This window comes from Fistularia commersonii, chromosome 35 (assembly GCF_037954325.1).
Source record: "Fistularia commersonii isolate RoL2024-O1a breed Wild chromosome 35, RoL_Fcom_v1.0, whole genome shotgun sequence".
Lineage (NCBI taxonomy): Eukaryota > Metazoa > Chordata > Actinopteri > Syngnathiformes > Fistulariidae > Fistularia > Fistularia commersonii.
Genome location: NC_141318.1, coordinates 1,768,305 through 1,782,590, shown reverse-complemented (window position 1 = coordinate 1,782,590; position 14,286 = coordinate 1,768,305). Strand labels below are relative to the sequence as shown.

At 44.2% G+C, this 14,286-nt stretch overlaps 2 protein-coding genes and 8 non-coding genes across 11 annotated transcripts; 2 read left to right on the top strand and 8 right to left on the bottom strand.

Moving 5' to 3' along the window:
• The first annotated feature begins 568 nt into the window (after positions 1-568).
• Positions 569-3,174, top strand: kcnj15 (potassium inwardly rectifying channel subfamily J member 15). 2 transcript variants are annotated; one of them, XM_086142789.1, is made up of 2 exons: positions 569-695; positions 1,773-3,174. In XM_086142789.1, exon 2 carries the CDS (start codon positions 1,828-1,830, stop codon positions 2,845-2,847), a length of 1,020 nt encoding a protein of 339 aa, XP_085998915.1. In that variant the 5' UTR covers positions 569-695; positions 1,773-1,827; the 3' UTR covers positions 2,848-3,174. The 2 variants fall into 2 exon arrangements, with proteins under 2 accessions (XP_085998915.1, XP_085998914.1); XM_086142788.1 differs by having other exon boundaries at positions 596-825.
• A 1,369-nt stretch (positions 3,175-4,543) lies between these two features.
• vps26c (VPS26 endosomal protein sorting factor C) lies at positions 4,544-11,912 on the top strand. The gene is made up of 8 exons (XM_086142581.1): positions 4,544-4,743; positions 5,455-5,598; positions 6,951-7,100; positions 7,168-7,248; positions 8,482-8,556; positions 8,628-8,778; positions 9,971-10,123; positions 11,626-11,912. Exons 1-8 carry the CDS (start codon positions 4,687-4,689, stop codon positions 11,706-11,708), a joined length of 894 nt encoding a protein of 297 aa, XP_085998707.1. The 5' UTR covers positions 4,544-4,686; the 3' UTR covers positions 11,709-11,912.
• Positions 11,913-12,683: 771 nt separating this feature from the next.
• Positions 12,684-12,772, bottom strand: trnay-gua (transfer RNA tyrosine (anticodon GUA)). The gene is given in 2 exon segments: positions 12,684-12,719; positions 12,736-12,772. It is a non-coding gene; the product is annotated as a tRNA-Tyr (tRNA).
• Positions 12,773-12,898: 126 nt separating this feature from the next.
• trnay-gua (transfer RNA tyrosine (anticodon GUA)) lies at positions 12,899-12,987 on the bottom strand. Its single transcript is given in 2 exon segments — positions 12,899-12,934; positions 12,951-12,987. It is a non-coding gene; the product is annotated as a tRNA-Tyr (tRNA).
• Positions 12,988-13,114: 127 nt separating this feature from the next.
• trnay-gua (transfer RNA tyrosine (anticodon GUA)) lies at positions 13,115-13,203 on the bottom strand. The gene is given in 2 exon segments: positions 13,115-13,150; positions 13,167-13,203. It is a non-coding gene; the product is annotated as a tRNA-Tyr (tRNA).
• A 127-nt stretch (positions 13,204-13,330) lies between these two features.
• Positions 13,331-13,419, bottom strand: trnay-gua (transfer RNA tyrosine (anticodon GUA)). Its single transcript is given in 2 exon segments — positions 13,331-13,366; positions 13,383-13,419. It is a non-coding gene; the product is annotated as a tRNA-Tyr (tRNA).
• A 127-nt stretch (positions 13,420-13,546) lies between these two features.
• Positions 13,547-13,635, bottom strand: trnay-gua (transfer RNA tyrosine (anticodon GUA)). The gene is given in 2 exon segments: positions 13,547-13,582; positions 13,599-13,635. It is a non-coding gene; the product is annotated as a tRNA-Tyr (tRNA).
• Positions 13,636-13,762: 127 nt separating this feature from the next.
• Positions 13,763-13,851, bottom strand: trnay-gua (transfer RNA tyrosine (anticodon GUA)). Its single transcript is given in 2 exon segments — positions 13,763-13,798; positions 13,815-13,851. It is a non-coding gene; the product is annotated as a tRNA-Tyr (tRNA).
• A 125-nt stretch (positions 13,852-13,976) lies between these two features.
• trnay-gua (transfer RNA tyrosine (anticodon GUA)) lies at positions 13,977-14,065 on the bottom strand. The gene is given in 2 exon segments: positions 13,977-14,012; positions 14,029-14,065. It is a non-coding gene; the product is annotated as a tRNA-Tyr (tRNA).
• Positions 14,066-14,191: 126 nt separating this feature from the next.
• trnay-gua (transfer RNA tyrosine (anticodon GUA)) lies at positions 14,192-14,280 on the bottom strand. Its single transcript is given in 2 exon segments — positions 14,192-14,227; positions 14,244-14,280. It is a non-coding gene; the product is annotated as a tRNA-Tyr (tRNA).
• Between the last annotated feature and the right edge of the window lie 6 nt (positions 14,281-14,286).

The window sequence follows — 14,286 nt, the reverse complement described above, 5'->3', positions numbered from 1 at the left end:
CCAATCCGTCATCTGGGAGTCTTCAGCCGTGGTTCCCTGTTGCTACGGTGACGGCTGACATAGATTAGAATTCAGATTAAAATTCATCTCGTTCATTTTTAAGTCTAAAGGCAGAGTTCACCCTCCGCTGACACATCAAGAGACATACAAGTCTTGGGTCATGTAAGGTCTCCAGTGAACCTCCTGCATGTGGACTGTCTGAGGAACCAGGAGAACCCGCAGGAACCCCTCACAGACACTGGGGGAGAACTAGGAGACTCCTCGATGGATTCACGGATCTGATATTCTCCAAACCCTACGAGCGGCTCCACACCTCAGAGCTTCATTTTCTCCACCCCTTGGATTTAAATGGCGTAGTTTCCCCGAGCGTCAGCCGTGGTGGCGTCCAGCCCTCCGTTTATTATTAGAGATCACAATGCCCTTCAGAGAGCGACAAAGGGGAGTGTGTAAAGCTACAACAACCATAAAAGGAGCAAAACAAACCCAAGTGTTGGTGGTTTTCCACCTGTGGACAGGTAGGGGAGGAGAAGGAGGAAGGGGGTTGGGTGTCAAACCCTGCCCAGGGGCAGTCGGATTCAACCCCACCTCTCCGGTTGTGGTTCCACGCCGAAGTTCAGATCCCGCAGACGCTGCGAGAGAAGACTCCGAACTAGATGTCGCTCCTGTAGTTTCGCCGAGACGAAGGACGCCAGCGCGTGAGTGCGAGCCACCGATTCACCGGGCCAATCAATGATTAGCGAAATTGTCCCGGCGCTGCAGGTGTACGAGTTAATCTTCCGCTCAGTTCACCCCGAAAACGCTGAACTTCACGGAGGAACTCATTAGGTCTGTAATATTTCGGCCTCCTGACACCCGGGGTCTAATCCTACCTCAATTTTTACATCCTCTGATGCGTGTTTGACGACTGCTCTAGACCAATCAGAGCTCATCGAGCACTGACTTTGACCGTTAGCAAGGTCAAAGTTTTGATTCTTCTTCTTCTCCTTCCACCTTTCCCTTCAGGGGTCGCCACAGCAAATCAACCTTCTCCATCTAACTCTTTTCTGTGTATTCTCCTCTCACACCAACTTACTTCATATCCTTTCTCACTACATCCATACATCTTTTCTTTGGTCTTCCTCTATACCTGTCTGGCAGCTCCACCTTCAGCAACCTTCTACCCAGATGTTCACCATGGTTTGGACATGAACAGAGGAGTGTTCATATCCAAACCATCTCAGCCATCACTTTGTCTCGGTCATACATGTCCTGCACCCCTATGACAAAGTCTTTTGTTCCTTTGGGCTTTTCCCTTCAGGGGTCTCCATCTCCTCACTACGTCCATAAATCTTCTCTTTGGTCTTCCTCTAGACCTCCTGCCGGGCAGTTCCAATTCCAGCATCCGTCTACCAATGCTTCCACTATCCCTCCTCTGTCCATGACCCAACCATCTCAGTCTGGCTTCTCTGACCTTCTTTCCAAAACATCTAACATGGGCTGTCCCTCTGATGGACTCATTCCTGACCATAGCATCTTCATCTCTGCAACCTCGAGCTTTGCCTCCTGACTTTTCGTCATTGTCATTGTTATTGTTTTTAGACCATACAGCATCCAAAGTGTTCATTTTTGCTACTAAGGCTAAAAAGGTTAGCGATCGGAGCTTCCGAATTGGCCTTTATCGTAAACCTAAAATCGTGAACAGATGTAGAATGTGTTTTTTTTTTAAATGTACCCCCCCCCCCCCCCCCCCACACACACACACATATATATATATGTATATATATTGTTCGCAGCTGGGCGATGCTAAGCTAACCCTCCCCGGCAAATTTGTCTCGACCCCGAAGCAACATGGCGAACAAGAAACCCCAGTGCCAGCGCAGGATCGTGTCCAAAGACGGCCACAACAACGTGCGCATCGACAACGTGGAGGGCATGGTCAAGCTCTACCTGCACGACATCTGGACCACGGTGGTGGACATGAAGTGGCGCTACAAGCTAACCCTCTTCGCCTCCACCTTCATCATGACGTGGTTCGTCTTCGGCGTGCTCTTCTACCTCATCGGCATGGGCAACGGCGATTTCAGCGCCGCCCCGAATTCCAACCACACACCGTGCGTGATGAACGTTCAGACGCTCACCGGCGCCTTCCTCTTCTCGCTGGAGTCCCAGACCACCATCGGGTACGGCCTCCGCTACATCTCGGAGGAATGCCCGCTGGCCATCTTCACGCTGGTGGCCCAGCTCGTCATCACCGGCCTGGCGGAGATCTTCGTCACCGGCGCCTTCCTCGCCAAACTCGCCCGTCCGAAGAAGCGAGCCGAGACCATCAAGTTCAGCCAGTCGGCGGTGATCTGCCGCCGCCGGGGCAAGACGTGCCTGATGGTGAGGGTCGCCAACATGAGGAAGAGCCTCCTGATCCAGTGCCAGCTGACGGGGAAGCTCCTCAGCTCCAACGTGACCCAGGAGGGCGAGAAGACCCAGATCCACCAGACGTCCGTGGACTTCTCCATGGACTCCAGCGGGGAGTGTCCCTTCCTCATCCTGCCGCTAACGTTCTACCACGTCCTGGACGAGCGCAGCCCTCTGGCGGGCCTCACCGCCGAAAACCTGCTCACGCGCGACTTCGAGCTTCTGGTGACCCTCAACGCCACCATGGAGTCCACGGCCGCCACCTGCCAGAGCCGCACCTCCTACGTCCCCCAGGAGATCCTGTGGGGGTTCGACTTCAAGCCGGTACTTTTTAGCACGGCCGGCGGACGCTACGTTGCCGACTTCAACTTCTTCGACAAGGTGCAGGTGTGCAGCGACGCCGCCGTCCTCAGCAACGCAGAGAAGCTCAAACTGGAAGAAGGCTACAAGAAGGAATAGAGGACACGATGGCGGGTAATCATTATGGGATGTAAAGCTCTGCTATAGCATGTAGCATATGCTATAGCATATAGCTCTGCTATAGCATATAGCGAAGGAATATTATCGTTGGGATGTAAAGCTCTGCTATAGCATAAAGCTCTGCTTTAGCATATAGCGAAGGAATATTGTTGGCATGTAAAGCTCTGCTACAGCATATAGCATATGCTATAGCATATAGTTCCGCTATGGCATATAGCAAAGGAATATTATTGTTGGGATGTAAAGCTCTGGTATAGCATATAGCATATGCTTTAGCACATAGCTCTGCTATAGCATATAGCATATGCTTTAGCACATAGCTCTGCTATAGCATATAGCGAAGGAATATTATTGTTGGCATGTAAAGCTCTGCTATAGCATATAGCTCTGCTATAGCATTTAGCGAAGGAATATTATTGTTGGGATATAAAGCTCTGGTATAGCATATAGCATATGCTATAGCATATAGCTCTGCTATAGCATATAGCGAAGGAATATTATTGTTGTTATCGTGCCCTATTAAAATGTGCCATTTTCAGGTTACAGTCGGCGTGTGTGTTGTCATGTGCACATGGAAATCCGTTAACACACACACACACACACACACACGCACACACACATATCCGTGCAGGAAAATTAAAAGAAAAAAAAAAAATCATTTTGAGTGGGATTGTGTGACATTTAACAAGGCATGGTGACGCGAAAAAAATAACTTGCATTTTAATTGTGTTATACTCTGTATCCATTTAGATTTACTGACATTTCCTTATATGGTAGGAATTTAATAGATTTGAATCATTTCATGAAATATTGTGTGAAACATAAATGAACCACGACAAAAGAGGATGTTTTCGGTGCAGAGACATATGACAGTATTTTGATAATTCCCTGTGTTATCACAAAGAACATGGTGTTAATCTTCATGTGGATTCTGATCATATCATATTACACTGAAAGCAGTAATGTGGAAATTAAAAGATGATGAAAATGTGCATTTTTGGGGGCGTCTGGGGGTTCATTTGTACCCTTGCAGGTCAAAACAGAAAGTGATCCCCGTCTTTGTGAAAACAGATCGTGTCTCCGGGCGTGAATAGGCCATTGTTGGGTAATGAGTGGTTATGGATCCCGAACGGAAAGATGAGCGGACGGAGAAAAGGGGTAAAACAGGTTTGCCGCCCCAGTTTTGTGTTCCCGTTGCCTGTTGTTGTGGCAACAGTTGAGCTTCGGCTCATTGTTTGATACTGTATTCGGTCAAAACAGTGTTAAAATCCAAAGCAGAGTTGATCTTTGGCCAACACAAGGATGTGATATTTTCAGTGGAGCGGATACATAAACGGTGTAAATAACACATATCAGATTTTTTTTTTTTTTTTTTCGTTAAAATTATGACGCAACCTTCAGTTCAATATCAACATGGACACAAATTAAATGCAGTTATGATAATGTCAGTCTGCTAAAGCCCCATTGATTCTGCAGTATTTAGTAAATGAAATGTGTCACAAGATGTTTGGCTGACATTTTACAATTAAATGTTAAAAAAAAGGTCAAATTTAATTCAATATTAGATTGAATACCTTAAAAGGCTTTGACTTCACGTTGAACCCGTGACCGGAAGTCACATGGAGCGACGCCTATGACTGCTTTTATTGTGAAGGACTCAAACCGGAAGTCGCACTCTTGTTACTCCCTCCAACACAACCATAGCTAGTTCAATGTCCAAAAGCACTGGTTTTTCATATGTCGAACTAACACCAGGGAGCCCGGAATTGTTTTATTTTACTTTATTTTTCTCTCCGGCCGATGTGCTGACGTTTAGAGATGAGTGTCACCTTGGATGTGCGGCTCAAAAGAGCGAACAAAGTTTACCGTGAAGGGGTAAGTAAGCGTTACGCTAGGCTAGCTAGCTAGCCGGTTACTTCTCCTTTTTTTTTTTTAGCTAGCATCACTTAGTCGGGAAAAGCCACTTAATATTCCGATCAAATTAAAAAAAGAGGGGTTTCTGCCGGCTAGATGACATCCTCTCTCATGACTGACAGTTCGGCCGTCACATCGAAACATGACACCACCGGGTGTGCATCCTTTCTCGGACAGATGTGGTCGAAACATACCGAAGCGGAGATGCTGGTTGCTAACAAACTACCTGTTACTCACGTTTTTATCTGCATAATCCAAAAAACCTTTTCAGTTAATTCATGTGTTTATTCTTGTTTGACAGGGTCAGTCAGGCCAAAGTTCAACATCTGTACTAGATGCAGTGTTCTCATTTTTATCTGTGCCTATAAGCAGTAAACAGAGCCTATTAATATTCAATGACAAGCGAGCAGCCAGGGCAATAATATAATTCCCCAACATTGTGACATTGCAACACTGAAACCTGCAAAATGACAATAATACAACCATAAATTGTGGCGGCACCCTTTGATCCAACTTCTCCTATCAGTGAACATAAGGGTGTGAAAGAGCATGGTGGTTGTTTACGTGCACTGAGGTGACTCCTTCCTTGTTAAGAATCTCAAATATACACAGAATGACCTTTGTTTTGCAATCATTTGACACCGGCAACGCCGTGGATCTTTTTTATGACAGGAAGTGGTGGCCGGTGTCATCGTGTTGATGTGCAAGGAGGCTGTGCAGCACCACGGCATCTCCCTCAACATGGAAGGACTAGTGAACCTGCAGCTGAGCTCCAAGAGTGTCGGCGTCTTCGAGGCCTTCTACAACTCGGTCAAGGTGAACGCCGGCTTTCCCTGGACAAGATCGTAAATAATAATAGTAATAATAACACGTTTTATTTTTGAGCCGCCTTACTCGATGCTCAAGGACGGCCTCCTGGTGATGGGTTTGAACCTCGTCGAGCGGCCGGTGCACGGGTACACAGAAAAAGCGCAATCGAGTTCTGCAGAATTCATGAACAGCAGTTGTTTTGATAGTGTCTTTTTCTTTGGTTTTTGGTCCCTTTTCTATCGTTGTTTTTTAGCAAAAAAAAAAAACAAAAAACTTGCATTATGAGAAATTCAGTCATTTTCCACGTGCAAATTGTACCGTTTATTTAGTGTTTTCTTAATTATTATTCTGCATGATCTTCATGTGCCTTCTGAAGCTGCGTCATGATAAAGATTCTTCATTCTTGATACCATCATGGATACAAAGGGAAAACTAGACTCCAGAAGTCAGTCAGTGCTACTTACTGACTGTTTTTTCCACTAAACTGCACAAAACTAAAAATGTATATGTACTCTATAGCTATGTATGTATTAAATTCAAATGACATTATTTATACATTTCAGATTTGGTGGTATTAAGTCATCCTTTCACCTCAGTATCTGCGTGCACTTGATATTTCATATCAGACCTTGGCATTTTACAGCTCGCGGGCCACATCCGGCCCGTTTTGCTTTTTTATTCGACCCGTCAAACTATTTTCTTTGAATAATTTAATAAGTATTTTCAATCAATATTGAAATTTAGAAAATCCTTATTTTTTCCTTTTGTTTAATTTTGTACAGATGATTACATACAAAATAATGTCAGTAAATGTATATGATCATTAATGATTTTAAAGTTGAAATAAAATGCCAAAAAATTTAAATATTTAAAGTGCAATTTTCATTTTGTCTACTTTACATGACCTAGTTGGCCCGTGCATAAAAATTAAATAAGAAATGTGGCCCGCCAGACAAAATAATTGCCCACCGCTGCTTTATAGTTTAATGTTTATTGTTTGTTTTCTGTGTATTTTACTGTCAATGAGCACCATATTATCATTTTTGTTAATTTCATGTCACCGTGGGAAAGTGAGAAACATCCCGATTCCTCTGCATGTCTAATACATGTGAAGAAAATGACAAAAAAGCTGACTTTGAATTTTGACCTAAAAATCCAGACTAATGTAATCTGATCACATTGTTATTCCAATATATTGCTATTTATATATTTATTGACGATTGATAGATGTGCATCCAGTTAACAGCTGACATTTATTCATACCTTTAACTTACCTGATTCCACAAAGGATGTTCAAAATGCAGCGATTTATCAATCGACAAATTGATCGTCCCTTGACCTCCCGCCTCGTGTCGCAGCCCATCCAACTGATCAACTCCACCATCGAGGTGGCGAAGGCCGGCAAGATCCCGGGAGGCAAAACCGAGATTCCCTTCGAGTTTCCCCTGAACACAAAAGGCAACAAAGTGCTGTATGAAACCTACCACGGCGTCTTTGTCAACATCCAGGTTAGTCGGCCGATCCGACAACGCTACTTTTTCGTTTCCCCCGAGCTAACCGTTCCCTTCTCCTCAGTACACCCTGCGCTGTGACATGAAGCGCTCCCTGCTGGCCAAAGACCTGAGCAGGAACTGCGAGTTCATCGTCCACTGTCAGGTAGGGGCGACTCTTCTGGAAGTCTTTGCGTGGTGAAGGTCAAACGTTCGATGCTGGTCAGCCCTTCCGCCCGTGACCGCTCACACAATAAGCACTTTCTCGTTTGTCTGTCGCTATTTTTGTTTTTTTTCCCGCCCATTCTTCATTCTTTCTCCTCCCATTTTTACCCCAGAGCACTAAATTCTTTACTTTTTTTCTTTCCACATATTTACCTATTTATTCTTCTCAATGTTATTTATATTTTTGTCTTCTATTTTTTTTCCTGCCTTATATCTCTAACCCAGAGATGCTGCGGCGGTTGTATTGTCGTGCTGCATTTTAAGGTTGTTTGTGTCTACTTTTGAGAGCTGCTGTCTCTAAATTTCGTTGCGTAATGACAAAGAATCACAGAAAGACGGGACGAGATGTAAAACTGTGCATTGTGCCAGTAGATGCACTTGCGTGAGGTGTATATTGACCTCTTCGACCGCATTCTAATTGCAGGTTTTAAATACCAAATCTGGCTTCAGGGTTGTGGATGCGATAATAAAAGTCCGATAATAAACAATTAAAAGTCTCAAATCTTGAATTCTCCAGGACACCATACTTATTATAATTTCATTATTACTACCCACATCGCCTACTGAACAACACTTATTTTTAGAACCATTCCCTTCTCTTTTCTTTACATATTTTTGTAGTCCATTGCATATTTTGTACATAGTCTTTGTTTATTTAAGGTAAGATAAACTTTATTGATCCCCATAGGAGAAATTCCTTTGTCACAGCAGCGTAACATTTATAATGTCAGAAAAGAAAAGAGGGAAAATAAAAAGGAATATAAATGTAACAGGTAGAAGATAGCAAGACATCCATGAATAAATAGACAGCAGCAACAACAACAGCATCAGGGAAAGGAACAATCAGGTTGAAAAATACACAATCACAACTAAACAATATAAATAGATATACAATAGGTTACAATATTTGTATCCTTTATTTGCATATACTTGCTATTATTGTTTGTCTGCGCTGTAATGCTGTAGTGACTATTGAATTTCCCCATCTTGTGATAATTTTTTTTAATTTCGTTTTTATCCTAGCAAAAAAAAAAAAAAAAAAGGACAACATTTTTGTGAGAAATTCGAAAACAACAAAAAAAAAAACAAAAAAAAAAAAAAACATTTAAATGCTCATGAAAAGTCTCTTTGAGTGTTTGGGATTGGTTGCTTAATATGTTTTCTTTCTTTTCAGCCGCAGAAAGCCAAAGTTGTGCCCACGCCGGTCAACTTCACCATCACGCCAGATACCTTACAGAACATCCGCGAGGTTGGGGAAGCCTTCCAATATTCTTGCCTCGGTTTCTCGTCTGGTCTGTTTAACCTGAGTCCCCCCTCCAGCGGAGCACGCTGCCCAAGTTCCTGATCCGCGGCAGCCTGGACGCCACCAACTGCGTCATCAGCCAGCCGCTGACGGGGGAGGTGATGGTGGAGAGCTCCGACGTTCCCATCAAGAGCATCGAGCTGCAGCTGGTGCGAGTGGAGACGTGCGGTGAGCGCAAACGTGCAGGAGTTTAAAAAAAAAAAAAATGGTTTCAGTAGAACCTTGACTTACGAGTTTTCCGAGATACAAGCCGTCGCTCGGTGGATTTTTTTTTAATTTGAGATTGGAGGAGATGTACTTTAATGATCCCGTGTTTGGGGAAATTGTTTTGCAGCAGCAGCAAGACATACAAGGACAAGACAAGCTAAAAATACACAAGTAAAATAAATAAACTCTGAAGTGTAAAATGAATTAAAACGGCATATAACATTGCAGATATATATTTGCCTTTATGCTATATATCCAAATGCAGACAGTAAAGTAGGAATTTCACATTTTACACATTTCTACATGGTGCCAACTGCATCTTGGTCCGATCTTCATGGTAACTGCACTTATTGAAACCAGTGCATTTCATCACTTACATCTCTTTTATTATGTTTTTTTTCACCATTTTTCCTATTACACCTTCTATATTTCCTATATACACCTTAACTAATGAGGGGGCCTGGAACAGATTAATTGTGTAACAATTCATTTTAGTCACAGGAGTAATTAAACTCCTAAGTCAAGGTATGATGGTATTACTGTGAATTCCTGACTATAGAGCGCACCTGAATATAAGCCGCACCGGCTAAAAATAACCAAATAAATATACTTGTACATATATAGGCCGCTCTGAGATATTTACACTGAAACATTTTTCTTTCCGTTTCCTGAAATACATATCAGGAACATCCACAAATACGTGCTTGCAATGCTTTTTGCCCGAACAGTGGCTGTAACAGGGCTGATTAAAAAAGATGAATGATAAAAAAGACAAGGAAAAGTCCATCCATCCATTTTGTATCCTTGTTATCCTTGTTATCCTTGTATCCGTCAAAGCGGTCTTCTTTGGTGTCGGAATTAAACCGCCTCAGAATTTCACAGTCATTTCATCGCCCTGATGCGACAAGGCTAAACGTTTTGGTGACGTGAAGCTCGTTAGCCCAAAAAAAAATCCATAAATTAGCCGCATCATTGTTTAAGCCGCAGTGTGAAAAAAGTAGCGGCTTATAGCCTGGAAATGGCAGATTGTTTTTGAGTCATGCATGCTCTTATCTGAAGTTCGATATGGCCATCAAACCCTGTATCCCCCATATTTCCCTTGCTTGCCCAATCTTCCCCTTGTGACGGCAACGCCCATGTCTTGAGTCCCCAGGTTGTGCTGAAGGTTACGCCAGAGACGCCACCGAGATCCAGAACATCCAGATCGCCGAAGGCGACGTCTGCCGGAGCCTCCCCATTCCCATCTACATGGTCTTTCCACGCCTGTTCACCTGTCCCACACTGGAGACCACCAACTTCAAAGTTGGTCAGTAAAGAGCTGTGGCTCGGGCACAGATACGTTAGATGTATGGTGACTTTCCTGAAATCAGCTGGAATAAAAAATACAAACAACAAAAAGACCGTTATAACTAGAAATTCATCCATTCAAGGTGGATTGAGAAAAGAAGCCCATAGAGCAGGGGTGTCAAACTCAAATTCACAGAGGGCCAAAATTAAAAAAAAGAACATTGTCGAGGGCCAGACCAATTTTTTTTTAAATTAATTAATTTTATTTTATTTTATTTTATTTTATTTTATTTTATTTATATATTTATTTTTTATCTAACAATTTACGCACTACAATGACAAGAAGGACTGGTATAATACTGGTGAAATAATAATCATAATTAAATAATAAAAAATTAAAAACGGCCACATAAAATGCCGACACTTCGAGCCCCGAGTATCGCCAAATGCCGCGGCATTTTCGGCAATCAAAACAGACAGTTCCGGCACTCGTAGAAAAATGCTGCCGCAATTGCGGGACGATTGCCACGCATCGAGCCCGCTCCATTTCCCTTCCGTTCGTGTTTTTAAGACACGAACGAAAAGTGTCGCGGACGGCAGCGCCCCTTCTGTCGCTTAGCAGCAGCTAAGCTTAGCTTCCTGCTCCACATCGGGAACTCCCGCCCCCGGCACCGGCTGCTCTCCTATTGGCCGCGCGTAGATGTCGTCACAGCATTTTGACGCTCAAATTAAAAATGTTTTAAATGGGGCGTCAAGGCGTCAAACGCCACCCTTGCGCGGCGCTCTGCGCCTCAGCGCGGACTTGCGCTCTGTCGCTGACGTCGCACATACACAATGAATGGCTGCGTTGACGCCACCCAGCGCTTGACGCGTTCAATGTGTAGGCACCTTTAGCGGTACGTGCGCTGTATAACGGGCCGGCGGGCCAGATGTAATACATATTTGAAATCATCTCGCGGGCCGAATATAATTGTAGTGCGGGCCAAAATTGGCCCGCGGGCCTGAGTTTGACATGTCTGCCATAGAGGGTGTCCTACCATTCAAAGTATCACCTCCTTGAAGAAGTACAAGTACCCTTTATGGAAGCAGTACTCAATATTGCAGCCCCATACCATAGAAGTACTTCCAGTGACACCTAAGAATGGGAATATAGTTCGTCCAATAGTGCGATTTCACATATCTTAAATGTCAGTGCCGACAAGATATTCCTTTATCGGTCCCAAAATGGGAAAAAGTGAACTCACAAATATCGATTGATATTTACATTGATTTTGTTGTTGTTTTCAATTGTGATCTTGTACCCATGTTAGGACTGCAACATTTAGACCCTATAGAAAAGTTACTGATGGAGGATCTTGTGCATCATTTTCAAGAAATAAACCAAACTAGCCAAATTCTCGGGAGCTACAGTTTGACGCCCGGTCTGACTAACTCTGACGCCTCCCTTCAATCTCACCGGCTAAACCAAGGTCACGCCATGGGCAGATCTGACGGGGGCTTATGTTTGTTTCTGTCCCTCAGAGTTTGAAGTCAACGTTGTCATCGTGCTTCATGACGACCACCTGATCACGGAGAACTTCCCCCTAAAACTGTGCCGCATTTGAGCTCGGAGGCCACGTCAGAATGGACACAAGCTCGCTGGAGGCACCACGGCTACAGAATAATGCTAAGCTACAGTACCTCGAGAGACGGACGCCATCTTTTTTCCTCAATAATAATTCATCAGTGAGATCTTACTAACAACTTTGTAGATGTCATGTGACCAAAGGTGTTAGAAATGACTGTTCTTTGTTATAATAAATTTGTCCTTTTTGAACATTTTATGAAATTTATTTTCCATTTTTTGTTTTATAGAACACACTTACAGCCCTGCCGCGGGAACCAATAACCTGTTTCAGCGGCGGACCAATGGACGGCAACCACTCGTTCCAAAGTGGTGGCCTATGTTCATACTTGAGGAAAGACCTGGTCTCCTCAAGAAATTCCTGTTGAATCCTGTAAAAAGTTTTGACACTCTGGAGCGATATAGCGATATCAGTGATCGACTGATTAAAAAAGTAACAACAATCAGTGGACAAACCTTCTCAAATGTGGACAGAGCTGGTACTTGAATCCAGCTCTCAAAACATTTGCAAGGATTTGCTTCTCTAACCTGAAATCAGAAACGTCCATCTTCAAGCCAGAGTCAAACCAGCAACCTAAGGATGCCTCTTGACATACTGTCCAAAGTCCCCGCAACCAACTGAGTCACGTAAGGGAAATAATTCTTAGTAATACTGATGATTCCTGGTTCTAAAAGGGACTGGCCCATGTGGATATCAATTTGTTTCATGTGGTGTCTCGTCAATACGTAGACAAATCTACATACTCCATTGGAATCCAACTCATCAAGATGTATTTGGACCATACAGCAACTATGGGAGATGAACAGCCATCATGACATTGGATTTTATAGAAATTTTAAAGTACAAATCTCTGTCTGACTTATGGAGAGACACAATGCCAAAAGTCAACCTCCAAGTGTGGACCCTTTGTGAGAATTTGTCCGTAACTCTGCAAGGACAGTATGCTAAAAGTTATCCTTCGAGCCGGAGTTGAACCAGCGACCTAAGGATGTCTACTATAGAGCTTCTACAGTCCTCCGCTCTACCAACTGAGCTATCGAAGGGAGTGGCCAAAGGGACACCTATACTACGCATACACCCATCTTGTCGGTCCAAGGTCACGATAGGTAAGTGTGGACCCTTTGTGAGGATTTGTCCATAACTCTGCAAGGACGGTATGCTAAAAGTTATCCTTCGAGCCGGAGTTGAACCAGCGACCTAAGGATGTCTACTATACAGCTTCTACAGTCCTCCGCTCTACCAACTGAGCTATCGAAGGGAGTGGCCAAGGTACCAAGCTATGCTCCATCTACAACCACCTTGCTTGTCCAAGGTCACGGTAGGTAAGTGTGGACCCTTTGTGAGGATTTGTTCTCAACACTGCAAGGAGAGTATGCTAAAAGTTATCCTTCGAGCCGGAGTTGAACCAGCGACCTAAGGATATCTACTATAGAGCTTCTACAGTCCTCCGCTCTACCAACTGAGCTATCGAAGGGAGTGGCCAGGGTACCAAGCTATGCTCCGTGTAGAGCCACCTTGCTTGTCCAAGGTCACGATAGGCAAGTGTGGACTCTTTGTGAGGATTTGTCCATAACTCTGCAAGGAGAGTATGCTAAAAGTTATCCTTCGAGCCGGAGTTGAACCAGCGACCTAAGGATGTCTACTATAGAGCTTCTACAGTCCTCCGCTCTACCAACTGAGCTATCGAAGGGAGTGGCCCGGGTACCAAGCTATGCTCCGTCTAGAGCCACCTTGCTTGTCCAAGGTCACGATAGGCAAGTGTGGACTCTTTGTGAGGATTTGTCCATAACTCTGCAAGGAGAGTATGCTAAAAGTTATCCTTCGAGCCGGAGTTGAACCAGCGACCTAAGGATGTCTACTATACAGCTTCTACAGTCCTCCGCTCTACCAACTGAGATATCGAAGGGAGTGGCCAGGGTACCAAGCTATGCTCCGTGTAGAGCCACCTTGCTTGTCCAAGGTCACGATAGGCAAGTGTGGACTCTTTGTGAGGATTTGTCCATAACTCTGCAAGGAGAGTATGCTAAAAGTTATCCTTCGAGCCGGAGTTGAACCAGCGACCTAAGGATGTCTACTATACAGCTTCTACAGTCCTCCGCTCTACCAACTGAGCTATCGAAGGGAGTGGCCAAGGTACCAAGCTATGCTCCGTGTAGAGCCACCTAGCTTGTCCAAGGTCACGATAGGCAAGTGTGGACTCTGTGAGGATTTGTCCATAACTCTGCAAGGAGAGTATGCTAAAAGTTATCCTTTGAGCCGGAGTTGAACCAGCGACCTAAGGATGTCTACTATACAGCTTCTACAGTCCTCCGCTCTACCAACTGAGCTATCGAAGGGAGTGGCCAAAGGGACACCTATACTACGCGTACACCCATCTTGTCGGTCCAAGGTCACGATAGGCAACTGTGAACCCTTTGTGAGGATTTGTCCATAACTCTGCAAGGACGGTATGCTAAAAGTTATCCTTCGAGCCGGAGTTGAACCAGCGACCTAAGGATATCTACTATAGAGCTTCTACAGTCCTCCGCTCTACCAACTGAGCTATCGAAGGGAGTGG

Bases quoted from the DNA above. Each gene is read 5' to 3' on its own strand.
- kcnj15 (XM_086142789.1), top strand. From the start codon at position 1,828: ATGGCGAACAAGAAACCCCAGTGCCAGCGCAGGATCGTGTCCAAAGAC.
- vps26c (XM_086142581.1), top strand. From the start codon at position 4,687: ATGAGTGTCACCTTGGATGTGCGGCTCAAAAGAGCGAACAAAGTTTAC. The intron at 7,101-7,167 runs GTTAGTCGGCCG...CCTTCTCCTCAG, and splicing joins GCGTCTTTGTCAACATCCAG to TACACCCTGCGCTGTGACAT. The intron at 8,779-9,970 runs GTGAGCGCAAAC...TTGAGTCCCCAG, and splicing joins GGTGCGAGTGGAGACGTGCG to GTTGTGCTGAAGGTTACGCC.